General features: G+C 43.9%; 1 protein-coding gene across 3 annotated transcripts in view; it reads left to right on the top strand.

Annotated features, from left to right (window-relative positions):
* The window catches only part of ddx52 (DExD-box helicase 52), a 66,146-nt gene that overhangs the window by 39,382 nt on the left and 12,268 nt on the right, over positions 1 to 14,496 (top strand). For all 3 annotated transcript variants that reach the window (XM_033046352.1, XM_033046351.1, XM_033046353.1), the window contains 2 exons: positions 3,676 to 3,766; positions 8,679 to 8,801. In XM_033046352.1, the coding sequence (XP_032902243.1) occupies positions 3,676 to 3,766; positions 8,679 to 8,801 (214 nt within the window). The remainder of the gene's footprint in view (positions 1 to 3,675; positions 3,767 to 8,678; positions 8,802 to 14,496) is intronic.

Raw genomic sequence — 14,496 nt, 5'->3', positions numbered from 1 at the left:
AGAGAAACGGTGTGAGTTAGGGTAGAAGAGTTGTGAATTATCAGTACAGAGGAAAGAATATGGGGAGAGAAATTGGTGCAAATCCAGGTGGGGCACAGGAAAGAAGAGCGGGGTGTGGAGGTAAAGGCGGCTTTTATTTTTGTAATTAGTTGCCTAAAATCAAAGAATTAATACTCGTGCCATTAGGTTGTGAGCTAGCCAAGCGGAATACGAGCAGCTGTACATCCAGTTAGCGTGTGGCCTAACTCTGGCAATGAAAGAGGCCCAGGAGAGAAAAGTCAGTATGGGAAAGGAAGTTAAGATGGTTAGCAATTCCCATACTACTGCCACTACATTATGGGCACGGTGGCGCAGAAGTAGAGCTTCTGCCTTACAGCGAATGCCGTGCCGGAGACCCGGGTTCGATCCTGACTACGGTTGCTGTCTGTATGGAGTTTGTACGTTCTCCCCATGACCTGCGTGGGTTTTCTCCGTGATTTTTGGTTTCGTCCCACAGTCCAAAGATGCACAGGAACGTAGGTAAATTGGCTTGGTAAATGTTAAAAAATAATTGTCCCTAGTGTGTGTAGGTTGGTGTTAATATGCGGGGATCGCTGGTCGGTGTGGACCCAGTTTGCCGAAGGTCCTGTTTCCACGCTGTATCTCCAAACCAAAATTAAACTAAGTCACTTCTCACTTCTGAAGGCTAAATTCCACCTGATGGAAATGCTCAGCAGGCTGGGAAGAGTCTGAGAAAGAAGGAACAGTTAATATTTCTGGACTGGCACCCTTCGTAGGAACTTGATAAGAGAAAAATAAATTTTGATTTCAGTAGAGAGTAGGTGGAAGGGAGGAGAGGACAAAGGGAGTATCTATGGGTACAGGTGAGGGAGGGTTTTGATTGGCATATTGTTGGGCAAAGGTCAGAGATGAATCAAAATAGGACGTACATGGTAAATGGTAGGGAATTGAAGAATGCAGGTGAACAGAGGGATCTGGGAATATGTGCACAGTTCCCTGAAAGTGGAATCTCATGTAGATAGGGTGGTAAAGAAAGCTTTTGGTGTGCTGGCCTTTATAAATCAGAGCATTGAGTATAGAAGTTGGGATGTAATGTTAAAATTGTACAAGGCATTGGTGAGGCCAATTCTGGAGTATGGGGTACAATTTTGGTCGCCTAATTATAGGAAGGATGTCAACAAAATAGAGAGAGTACAGAGGAGATTTACTAGAATGTTGCCTGGGTTTCAGCAACTAAGTTACAGAGAAAGGTTGAACAAGTTAGGGCTTTATTCTTTGGAGCGCAGAAGGTTAAGGGGGGACTTGATAGAGGTCTTTAAAATGATGAGAGGGATAGACAGAGTTGACGTGGATAAGCTTTTCCCACTGAGAGTAGGGAAGATTCAAACAAGGGGACATGACTTGAGAATTAAGGGACAGAAGTTTAGGGGTAACATGAGGGGGAACTTCTTTACTCAGAGAGTGATGGCTGTGTGGAATGAGCTTCCAGGGAAGGTGGTGGAGGCAGGTTTGTTTTTATCATTTAAAAATAAATTGGATAGTTATATGGACGGGAAAGGAATGGAGGGTTATGGTCTGAGCGCAGGTATATGGGACTAGGGGAGAATACGTGTTCGGCACGGACTAGAAGGGTCGAGATGGCCTGTTTCCGTGCTGTAATTGTTATATGGTTATATAAGAGCAAGTCCACATGATCTAATGGGGGCAGTTAACATTAAAAGGATGCTTTGTGTACTGTGATACACACAGAGAGGAAGTGAACTATCTAAAGTAGATGCATTCAATATTCTGCTTGGAATGTTGTAACATGTTTAAAGGGAAGACGACGTGTTATTCTTCGAGCTTGTGTTGGATTTGTTGTGACAATGTAGGAGGCCACAAACTGAAAGCCTAGAGTTGAACGGAATGGAGAATTAGAATGGCTCTGGTTTGGGTGATTTGCTGCTGAGCATCTATATTCCTTCCACAGGAGTGAACCGAACTTTCCCATCTTTAAACTTTAAAACAAGCTGCCAGAGGAGGTAGGTGAGGCTGGGACTATCCCATCGTTTAAGAAACAGTCAGGTACATGGATAGGACAGGTTTGGAAGGATATGGACCAAGCGCAGGCAAGTGGGACTTGTGTAGCTGAGACATTGTTCGCCGGTGTGGGTGAGTTGGGCTGAAGGGCCTGTTTCCACAATTTATGACTCGATGACCTTTGAGATGTAGCGTGGAAACAGGTCCTTTGGCCCACAGAGTCCGCACCAACCAGTGATCACCCCATACATGCATGCACCAGGGACCTTTTTTATACAACTAACTGATGCCAATGAACCTACAACCCTGTATGTCTTTGGAATGTGGAAGGAAACCGGAAAGTCACAGGGAGAACATACAAACTCTGTACAGACAGCACCCGTAGTCAGGATCGAGCCCGGGTCTTTGGTGCTGGAAGGCAGTAACTCTGACGTTGTGCCACTGTGCCACTCTCTTCACTATTTACTGTATATGATACAAAGAAGTTTAATGAACTGTTAACAGACTCCATTAAACTCTTTGGATTGGATCTATTACTTTTATTCCCTTTGTTCTGCACATCCCTCACCCATCTTGCCTACTGAAACCCTACATATTTCTCTCTAGGTCATCATTTCCCACCAGACCCCGCGCTCACTCAGTAACAATACCAATATTGTTATCAAACCCGCCGCCAAGGGGGTTGCCATTGTAGTCCAGCAAACGGACCTATACCATTCCGGGGCCAGGTGCCAGCTCCGATGCCTCATACCCACCCCTTGACCATGACCCTGCAGACTAACACCAAGCCACCAACTCTGAGACTGGGTTTGAAGAAGGATCCCAAACCAGTTATTTCAGGAAGTAAATCGCAGGATAGACAAAGTGTCAATGGATGCTGTTTACTTGGGTTTTCACAAGGCTGTTAAAGAAGATGAGAGCCCATGGTATTTGAGGAGAGATACTAGCATGTCTCGAAGGTTGGCTTAATGGCAGAAGGCAGAGTGGCAGTAAAGGGGGCTTTTTCTGGTTGGCTGCTGGTGAGTAGCGGAGTTCTGTAACGGTTGGTGCTGGGGCTGCGACTCCTCACGTTGTATATCAATAATTTGGATGAGGGAATTGAAGGCTTTATGACCATGTTTGCAGATGATACGAAGATAAGTGGAGGGGTGGGTAGTGTAGAGGAAGCAGGGACTCTGCAGAAGGACTTGGACACGTTGGGAGAGTTTGGTGGTAGGTATAAAGTTGTCGACTACTTTCTGAATGGGTTCAGAAATTAGAGGTGCAAAGGGACATGTGAGTGCTGGTGCAGGATTCCCAAAATGTTAATTTGCAAGTTGAATTGAAGTATTGTGAACTGTTTTGTGCTCCATATCTGAGGAGGGATGTGCTGGTGATGGAAAAGGTCCAAAGGAAGTTTACGAGAATGATGCTGGAGATGATTAGGTTAACGTATGAAGAGCGTTTGATTGCACTGGGCAGAGTTTAGAAGGATGAGGGGCGGGGGCCCTCATTGAAACTTACCAAATAGTGAATGGCCTGGATAGAGTGGATGTGGAGAGGATGTTTCCATTCGATAGATCAGCTGCCATTGTACAGTGGAGTCGACTCCAGGGGCCAATGACCTCATTCTGCCCTAATGACTGATGAACATTTGGTTCTATTTTTTCCTTTTAGGAATTCAGCTGTAGAGACTGTGGAGCAGGAATTACTTTTTGTCGGAACAGAAAATGGGAAATTGCTGGCAATGCGAGACCTGATTAAAAAGGTAATTGTTATCATATATAATGTCTAACTATTTAGCTGTTTGAAGTTGAAATGATCATGTTTTAGTACTCAGTGTGTGATCTGCTGGAGTCCTGTTTGGGATTTAATTATTTGTGTGATGTTGGATAAGCATTGCACAATAAAAGATTTTCTGCCAACTTGGGCTTAATATTTCAATTATGTCAGTAAATGAACAACATCCAAGACTAACATAATGTTGTTCTGTTAGAATATTTCTGATTCGAACTTGTGTGAATAACTAACCTTTGTTCCATTCAATTTTGGAAGTGTTGAAAGCATTACTTAGAATCTGTGGTGGATGCAGAGAATAAATGTTCCATCTCATGGTCATCCGTTTACAGCGAAACTGGCACCCATACATAGAAACATAGAAAATAGGTGCAGGATGAGGCCATTCGGCCCTTCAAGCCAGCATTCATTGTGATCATGGCTGATCGTCCCCAATCAATAACCTGTGCCTGCCTTCTCCCCATATCCCTTGATTCCACTAGCCCCTAGAGCTCTATCTAACTCTCTTAAATCCATCCAGTGATTTGGCCTCCACTGCCCTCTGTGGCAGGGAATTCAACAAATTCACAACTCTCTGGGTGGAAAAGTTTTTTCTCACCTCAGTCTTAAATGGCCTCCCCTTTATTCTAAGACTGTGGCCTCTGGTTCTGAACTCGCCCAACATTGGGAACATTTTTCACGCATCTAGCTTGTCCAGTTATTTTATAATTTTATATGTTTCTATAAGATATCTCATCATCCTTCTAAACTCCAGTGAATACAAGCCTAGTCTTTTCAATCTTTCCTCATATGACAGTCCCGCCATCCCAGGGATCAATCTCGTGAACCTACGCTGCACTGCCTCAATTACAAGGATGTCCTTCCTCAAATTAGGAGACCAAAACTGTACACAATACTCCAGATGTGGTCTTACCAGAGCCCTATACAACTGCAGAAGAACCCGTTTACTCCTATACTGAATCCTCTTGTTATGAAGGCCAACATTCCATTAGCTTTCTTCACTGCCTGCTGTACCTGCTGTGACGAATAAACTTGACTTGACTTGACCTGCACGCCAACTTTCAGTGACTGGTGTACAAGGACACCCAGGTCTCGCTGCACCTCCCCCTTACCTAACCTAACCCCATTGAGATAATAATCTGCCCCCTTGTTATAGCGCATCTGCCCACTCACTCAACCTGTCCAGGTCACCCTGCAACCTCCTAACATCCTCTTCACAGTTCACACTGCCACCCAGCTTTGTGTCATCCGCAAACTTGCTAGTGTTGCTCCTATTTCCCTCTTCCAAATCATTAATATATATGGTAAACAGTTGCGGCCCCAACACCGAGCCTTGCGGCACTCCACTCGCCACTGCCTGCCATTCTGAAAAGGAACCGTTCACTCCTACTCTTTGCTTCCTGTCTGCCAACCAATTTTCTATCCATGTCAACACCCTACCCCCAATACCATATGCTCTAATTTTAGTCACCAGTCTCCTGTGCGACACCTTATCAAAGACTTTCTGAAAGTCTAGATACACTACATCCACTGGCTCCCCTTCATCCATTTTACTTGTCACATCTTCAAAAAATTCCAAAAGATTAGTCAAGCTTGTTTTCCCTTTCATAAATCCATGTTGACTTGGACTAATCCTTTTACTGCTATTCAAATGCCCCATTATTACCTCTTTAATAATTGACTCCAGCATCTTTCCCACCACTGAAGTCAGGCTAACTGGTCTGTAATTCCCCATTTTCTCTCTCGTTCCGTTCTTGGAAAGTGGGATAACATTAGCTATCCTCCAATCCACAGGAACTAATCCTGAATCTATTAAACATTGGAAAATGATCACCAATGCGTCCACTATTTCTAGAGCCACCTCCCTGAGGACCCTGGGATGCAGACCATCAGGCCCAGGGGATTTATCATCCTTCGGTCCCATTAGCTTATCCAATACTATTTCTCGCCTAATGAAAATTTCTTTCAGTTTTTCTACCCCCTTAGATCCTCTGTCCTCCAGTACATCTGGGAGATTGTTTGTGTCTTCCTTAGTGAAGACAGATCCGAAGTACCTGTTCAACTCTTCGGCCATTTCCTTGTTACCCTTAATAATTTCACCCGTGTCTGCCTTCAAGGGACCCACATTTAACTTTGTTACTCTTTTTCCCTTAACATATGTAAAGAAGCTTTTACTGTCCTTCTTTATATTCCTGGCCAGCTTCCCCTCGTACTTCATCTTTTCAGCCCATATTGCCCGTTTTGTTTCCTTCTGTTGTCTGATGAAGGTTTCCCAATCCTCTAGCTTTCGGCTACTCTTTGCTGTGTTATACATTTTTTCTTTTAGTTTTATTCTATCCCTAACTTCCCTTGTCAGCCACGGTTGCCTCCTACTTCCCTTAGAATCTTTCTTCCTTTTTGGAATGAAATGATCCTGCGTCTTCTGGATTATGCCCAGAAATTCCTGCCATTGCTGTTCCACCGTCATTCCTGCTAGGATCCCTTTCCAGTCTACTTTGGCCTGCTCCCCTCTCATGCCTTCATAGTCCCCTTTGTTCAACCATCACTGCCACTTCCGATATAACCTTCTCCTTCTCAAATTGCAGATTAAAACTAATCATATTATGATCACTACCTCCAAGCGGTTCCTTTACCTCGAGTTCTCTTATCAAATCTGGCAAATTGTAGATTAAACCTGACCATGTTATGGCCACTGCCTCCTAATAGCTCATTACCTCGAGGTCCTTTATTAAATCCGGTTCATTACATAACACTAAATCCAGAATTGTCTTTTCTCTGGTCGGCTCCATTACAAGCTGCTCTAAGAATCCATCTCGGAGGCACTCTACAAACTCTCTTTCTTGGGGTCCTGAACCAACCTGATTTTCCCAGTCTACCTGCATATTGAAATCCCCCATCACCCCAGTGGCATACTAATCAAGAACCTGTCAATCTCTGCTTTAAATATAGTCAATGACTTGGCCTCTGTGGCAATGCATTCCAAAGATTCACCACACTCTGACTAAAATTCCTTCTCATCTTTCTAAAGTTACATCCCTTTATTCTGAGGCTGTCCCCTTTGGGCCTAGATTCTCGAGTGGAAACATCCTCTCCACATCCACTCTATCCACACCTTCCACTATTAGTTAAGTTTCTGAGGTTTCAATTCGTCCTTCTAAACTCCAGCGAATACAGGCCCAGAGCGGTCAAACGTTCGTCATGCATTAATGCAATTGTTCCTGGGGTCATTCTCATAAACCTTTGGACCCTCTCCAACGCCAGCACATCCCTCCTCAGCAATGGGCCCAAAACTGCGCTCAATACTCCAAATGCCTGACCCATGCCTTATAAAGCCTCAGGTTTACAACCCTGGTTTTATATTCTATTCCCCTCAAAATTAATGCTAACATTGCATTTGCCTTCTTTACTATGAAAATATACATAATCTTGCCATTAATTGGGCTCTGTACATTGCCCTTAATGTGCAGGGAGTGAATGAGAAAGTCGAATAACAGAACCAGTGTGAACATGCAGTGACAAGTGGGGTACCGCAAGGCTCAGTGCTGGGACCCCAGTTATTTACAATATATATTCACGATTTAGACGAAGGCATTAAATGTAACATCTCCAAGTTTGTCGATGACGCAAAGCAGGATGGCAGTATCAGCTGCGAGGAGGATGCTATGAGGATGCAGGGTGATTTGGATAGGTTGGGTGAGTGGGCAGATGCAGTATAATGTGGATAAATGTGATGTTATCCACTTTGGTGGCAAGAACAAGAAGGCGGATTATTATCCGAATGGTGTCAGATTAATAAAAAGGGAGGTGCAACGAAACCTGGGTGTCCTTGTACATCAGTCACTGAAAGTAAGCATGCGGGTACAGCAGGCAGTGAAGGAAGCAAATGGCATGTTGGCCTTCATAGCGAGAGGATTTGAGTATAGGAGCAAGGAGGTCTTACTGCAGCTGTACAGGGCCCTGGTGAGACTGCACCTGGAGTATTGTGTGCAGTTTTGCTCGTCTAATTTGAGGAAGGACATTCTTGCGATTGAAGGAGTGCAGTGTAGGCTCACCAGGTTAATTCCTGGGATGGCGGGACTGACATATGATGAAAGAATAGATCGACTGGGCTTATATTCACTGGAATTTAGAAGGATGAGAGGAGATCTTATAGCCGTTGCCTATTTCCTTCGCTCCATAGATGCTGCTGCACCCGCTGAGTTTCTCCAGCATTTTTGTGTACCTTACATTTATTAAGGGATTGGACAGGCTAGATGCAGGAAAAATGTTCCCATGTTGGTGAGTCCAGAACCAGAAGTCACAGTTTAGGAATAAGGGATAAGTCATTTTGGACTGAGATGAAAAACTTTTTTATCCAGAGAGTTGTGAATCTGTGAATCACAGAAGGCAGTGGAGGCCAATTCACTCTTTGTATTCAAGAGTGTTAGATATATCTCTTAGGACTAACGGAATCAAGGGATATGGGGAAAATGCAGGAACGGAGTACTGATTCTGGACAATCAGCCATGATCATATTGAATGATGGTGCTGGCTTGAAGGGTAGAATGGCCTACTCCTGCACCTACTTTCGATGTTTCTGTGTGATTAATGCTTGGCATGGACTCGGTGGGCCAAAGGATCTGTTTCAATGCTGCATCTCTAAAACTACTTGCCATTTTTTGCATGGCAAGGCCAACTGATTCAATGCGGATTCATGGCATGACTCCACATTAAACCGCTTTCATTGTTTCATCAAATGTTTTATATAACACCATTAAACTAGATTAACATGACGCATTCTTAGCATTACATAAGTATTCCCTTCCTCATAGGTACAGTCTGAGATTGTAATAGTGTGAATTGTTTCAATTACATCAATATGTGAATCTTTAAATTCTTCAAAGGGTTTTTCACCTCCAGTGCTGGTCTTTGTTCAGTCTATTGTAAGAGCAAAGGAGTTGTTTCGTGAGTTGATCTACGAAGGTATTAACGTTGAAGTTATCCATGCAGAAAGAACGCAACAACAGGTATAATATTTATTTTCTTGTATTTTGTTTGAAAGAGTCAAACTTACTAAATTATTGGATCAACAGTTCAAAAGGTTTTGAAGAAAGGTTTCGGCCCGAAACGTTGCCTATTTCCTTCGCTCCATAGATGCTGCTGCACCCGCTGAGTTTCTCCAGCTTTTTTGTGCACCTTCGATTTTCCAGCATCTGCAGTTCCTTCTTAAACAGTTCAAAAGATTTAGTGGGCAATAAGTGTTGATTATATTAACTATTCCAAAATATCTGTTCCCGGGAGTCGTGGCGGGTAGGAGAAAAATTACACCTAATCTTTTGTACTAATACAATACTGCTATATATACTCAACACACGAGAGAGATACATTAATCTGCCAAACCAGTGCAAGAAATTAACATACTTCAAATCAGCACAGAATCCTATTCGTATAGCAAGATAACTGGACCTTAAGTCCACTTGTTCATGCCAATCAAGATGCCCCATCTAAGCTAGTCCAATTTACCCGTCTTTGATCCATATCCTTCTTAAATCTTTCCTATCCTTGTTTCTGTCTAAATGTCTTTTAACATTGTTATTGTACTTGCCTCAACTATTTCCTCTTGCAGCTCAATCCATATACCCTCAACGCTCTGTGTGGAAAAATATGCCCCTTGTGTTCCTATTAAATCTTTCCCCCTGGAAGCCTCACCTTTGGCCTCTAGTTCTTGATTCCCTGGACATTGTGGTACCTAATTGGGCTTTGTTTCTGGGACTGTTGCTCTCTAATGACTACATGTCTGCATCTTCCCCTTTGCTCTACCTTTTGTACTTCAGTTTGACTATTGTATTTATGTACAACATTATCTGATTTGTTGGATAGTACATGAAACATATCCTTTCTTTGCACATGGTTACACAGTCACAGTCGTGCAGCATGGAAATGGACCCTTCAGCCCAGCTTGTCCATGCCCACCAAGATGTCCCAACTACACAAGACCCACCTGCCTATGTTTGGCCCACGTTCCTCCAACCTCTAGATTCGGGTACAATTCCTTCCCAGCTACTAACAGGCAACTGAATCATCCTACCAACAACTCGAAAGCACTCATGAGCCTATACCTCATTGGAGACCTTCGGACTATCTTTAATCAAACTTTACTGGACTTTATCTTGCACTAAACACTATCATGAATCTATACACTCAGGATGTCTCAATTGTAATCATGTATTGTCTTTCCGCTAGTAAGCAACAAAAGCTTTTTACTGTACCTTAGTACATGTGACAGTCAACTAAACTAAATATTTCTCTAAACCTCTCTTATACATGTACCTGTCAAATGTCTTTCAAATGTTGTTGTACTTGGCTGAACCTCTAATCTGGCAACTCGTTCCCCTCATGTGGGATCTCATACAGGACAGACAGGTGAGAGGTTAGAAGTTGCTATGGAGGTTGGTGAGAGAAAGTTTAGTGGACAGAATCGACTGGTGAAAGGCAGAGAGCGAGGAAGGAAGTTCGGTATAAACTACATGCATTTTAATGCAAGGGGTCTGACGGGTAAGGCAGATTAGCATCAGGCATGGATATGTACGTATGTGCGACTGGGACATTGTAGCCATTATTGAAACCTAATTAAGAGAGGGGTAGGACTGGCAGCTCAATATTCCGGGGTACAGACGTTTCAGGAGAGACAGAGGTGAGAGTAAAGCATGCAGATACGGCAGGCAGTGAAGAAAACTAATGGCATGTTGGCCTTCATGATGAGAGTAGAGGAGCAAAGAGGTCCTTCTGTAGTAGTACAGGGCCCTGGTGGGACCACACCTGGAGTATTGTGTGCAGTTTTGGTCTCCTAATTTGACGAAGGACATTCTTGCCATTGAGGGAGTACAGCGTAGGTTCACAAGGTTAATTCCCAAGATGGCGGGACTGTCATATGATGAAAGAATGGAGCGACTGGACTTGTATTCGTTGGAATTTAGGATTAGAGGGGATCTTGTAGAAACATATAAAATTATTAAGGGATTGGAAACACTGGATGCAGGAAACATTCCCGATGTTGCGGGAGTCCAGAACCAGTGGCCACAGTTTAAGAACTGAAATGAGGAAAAACCTTTTCACCCAGAGAGTTGTGAATTTGTGGAATTCTCTGCCTGCATTCAAAAGATAGATACTCTTAAGCTAGTGGACTCAAGGGATATGGGAGAAGGCTGGAACGGGGTACTGATTGTGGATGATCAGCCATGATCACTTTGAATGGCAGTGTTGACTCGGAAGGGTCGAATGGCCTACTCCTGCACCTATTGTCTATGTATCTATGTAAAAGAAATGGGGGGTTGCAATATTGGTTAAGGAGGATGTCATGACAGTGGTCAGAGGCGACATTACGGACGGTTCGTCTAGTGAGGTTATATGGGTGGAGCTGAGGAACAAAAGGATTGATGACCTCTTTGGGGGTATTTACAGATCCCCGAATAGTCAACGGGAATTAGAAGAACAAATATGCCAGGAGATTGCAGACAGCTGCAGGTCAAATAAGGTTGTTGTAGTGGTGGATTTTAACTTTCCCAATATTGACTGAAGTGTGAAGGGTTTAGATGGGGTGCAATTTCTCAAAAAGTGTTCAGGAGAGTTTTCTCCAGCGGTATTTAGAGGCCTCCACACATGAGAGGGCAACACTTGATCTAGTCTTGAGAAATTGGGATGGACAAGTGAATAAAGTAGTTGTAGAGGAGCCTTTTGGGACCAGTGACCACTGTTCGATTAGGCTTAAGATAGTTATGGATTGGGTCAGAAAGGGCCCACATGTTAAGATGCTCAATAGGAGTAGGGCCAACTTTAAGGGTATGAGAGAATGTTTTACTCAAGTTAATTGGAGCAGATTATTTAAGGGGAACGGAGCATCAGCCAAGTGGGATTCCTGGGATATCAGGACTTTCATATGAAGAAAGACTGGATAGACTCGGCTCAATTTAGAAGATTGAGGGGGGATCTTATAGAAACTTACAAAATTCTTAAGGGGTTGGACAGGCTAGATGCAGGAAGATTGTTCCCGATGTTGGGGAAGTCCAGAACAAGGGGTCACAGTTTAAGGATAAGGGGGAAGTATTTTAGGACCGAGATGAGAAAAACATTTTTCACACAGAGAGTGGTGAATCTGTGGAATTCTCTGCCACAGAAGGTGGTTGAGACCAGTTCTTTGGCTCTATTTAAGAGGGAGTTAGATGTGGCCCTGTGGCTAAGGGGATCAGGGGGTATGGAGAGAAGGCAGGTACGGCATACTGAGTTGGATGATCAGCCATGATCATATTGAATGGCGGTGCAGGCTTCTAAGGGCCGCATGGCCGACTCCTGCACCTATTTTCTATGTTTCTAAGTGGGATGTTTTTTAAAGTGTGCTGACCAAAGCTCAGGCTATGCATGTCCCTGTTATACTGAAGGGCAAGGCAGGCAAATGTAAGGAAGCTTGACTGACGAGGGAAATTGACGCATGGGTCAGGTATTGGCAGCTGGGATCAGGTGCATCCTTGGAGTAATTTCGATAAAACTAAGCAGTAAACCATAAAGAAATCAGAATGGCAAAAGGGCACCATGAGATAGCTCTGGCGGATAGCATTAAGGACAACCACAAGAGAATACATAAGGGGGGAAAGGGGAACTAGAGAGAGAGAGTGGGACCCATCAGGAATCCATGAGGACACCTCTGTGTGGAGCCACAGGAGATGGGCAAGGTCCTCAATGAGTATTTTTACCCTGTATTTACCAAGATAGACATGAGGACAGAGGAACTTGGGGCAGTCAATGGAAGTGTCTGAAGAGCAGTCAGTGTTGCAGTCGAAGAGGTCCTAAAGGCACTATCGTGTATGAAGGTAGACAAATCTCCAGGGCCCGATTGAGGACATTATGGGAAACTAAAGAGGCGGGGTGGCAAATGTTGTGCCTCTACTCAAGAAGGCCTGCAGGGAAAATGCTGGGAATTATAGGCCAATGAGCTTAACATCTGTAGTCGGAAAGTTACTGGAGAGTATTCTGGGACAGGCATTTGGATGGACATGGGCTGATTAGGGATAGTCAGCATGGTTTTGTCGTGTCTCATAAATCTTAAGTTTTCTAAAGACGTGACCAAAAAAGTCAATGAGGGCAGAGCTGTAGATGTATATATGGACTTCAGTAAGGCATTCAACATGGTTCTCATGATAAGTTGTTCTGGAAGGTTAGATCGCATGAGATCCAAGGAGAGATAGCTGATTGGATAGAAAATTGGCTTCATGGAAGGAAGCAGAGGGTGATGGTGGAAAGTTGCTTCTTGGACTGGAGGCCTGTGACTAGTGATGTGCCTCAGGGCTCGGTGCTGGGCCTGTTACTGTTTGTCATCTACATCATTGATTTGGATGAGAGCATACATGGCAAGATTAGCGAGTTTGCTGATGATACAAAAGTGTGTGGATTTGCAGATAGTGAAGATGGCTGCGAAGAATTGATCGATTGGCCAGATGGGCTGAGGAATGGTTGATGGAATTTAATACAGAGAAATGTGAGGTGTTGCATTTTGGGAAATTTAACCTGGGAGGACCTACACAATGAATGATGGGGCTCTGGGTCATGTTGTTGAGCAGAGGGATCTAAGAGTATAGGTGCATGGTTCCTTGAAGTTCGATTCGCAGGTAGATAAGGTGATCAAAAGGCTTTTGGCACATTGGCCTTCATCAGTCAGAGTATTTAGCATAGAAATTGGGAAGTCGTATTACAGTTGGTTAAGATGTTGGTGAGACTGCATTTAGAAACATAGAAAATAGGTGCAGGAGTAGGCCATTCGGCCCTTCGAGCCGATCATCCAACTCAGTATCCTATACCTGCCTTCTCTCCATACCCCCTGATCCCTTTAGCCACAAGGGCCACATCTAACTCCCTCTTAAATATAGCCAATGAACTGGCCTCAACTACCTTCTGTGGCAGAGAGTTCCAGAGATTCACCACTCTCTGTGTGAAGAATGTTTTTCTCATCCCGGTCCTAAAGGATTTCCCCTTTAACCTTAAACTGTGACCCCTTGTCCTGGACTTCCCCAACATCAGGAACAATCTTCCTGCATCTAGCCTGTCCAACCCCTTAAGAATTTTGTAAGTTTCTATAAGATCCCCCCTCAATCTTCTAAATTCTAGCGAGTACAAGCCGAATCTATCCAGTCTTTCTTCATATTAACGTCCTGACATCCCTGAAATCAGTCTGGTGAACCTTCTCTGTACTCCCTCTATGGCAAGAATGTCTTTCCTCAGATTTGGAGAGCAAAACTGTACACAATACTCCAGGTGTGGTCTCACCAATACCCTGTACAACTGCAGTAGAACCTCCCTGCTCCTATACTCAAATTCTTTTGCTATGAATGCTAACATACCATTCGCTTTCTTCACTGCCTGCTGCACCTGCATGCCTACTTTCAATGACTGGTGTACCATAACACCCAGGTCTCGTTGCATCTCCCCTTTTCCTAATCGGCCACCATTTAAATAATAGTCTACTTTCCTGTTTTTGCCACCAAAGTGGATAACCTCACATTTATCCACATTATACTGCATCTGCCATGCATTTGCCCACTCATCCAGCCTATCCAAGTCACCTTGCAGCCTCCTAGCATCCTCCTCACAGCTAACACTACCCCCCAGCTTCGTGTCATCCGCGAACTTGGAGATGTTGCATTCAATTCCCTCGTCCAAATCATTAATATATAT

The sequence above is a fragment of the Amblyraja radiata genome, chromosome 28 (genome assembly GCF_010909765.2).
Source record: "Amblyraja radiata isolate CabotCenter1 chromosome 28, sAmbRad1.1.pri, whole genome shotgun sequence".
NCBI lineage: Eukaryota > Metazoa > Chordata > Chondrichthyes > Rajiformes > Rajidae > Amblyraja > Amblyraja radiata.
This window is presented reverse-complemented; position numbering and strand designations above follow the sequence as displayed.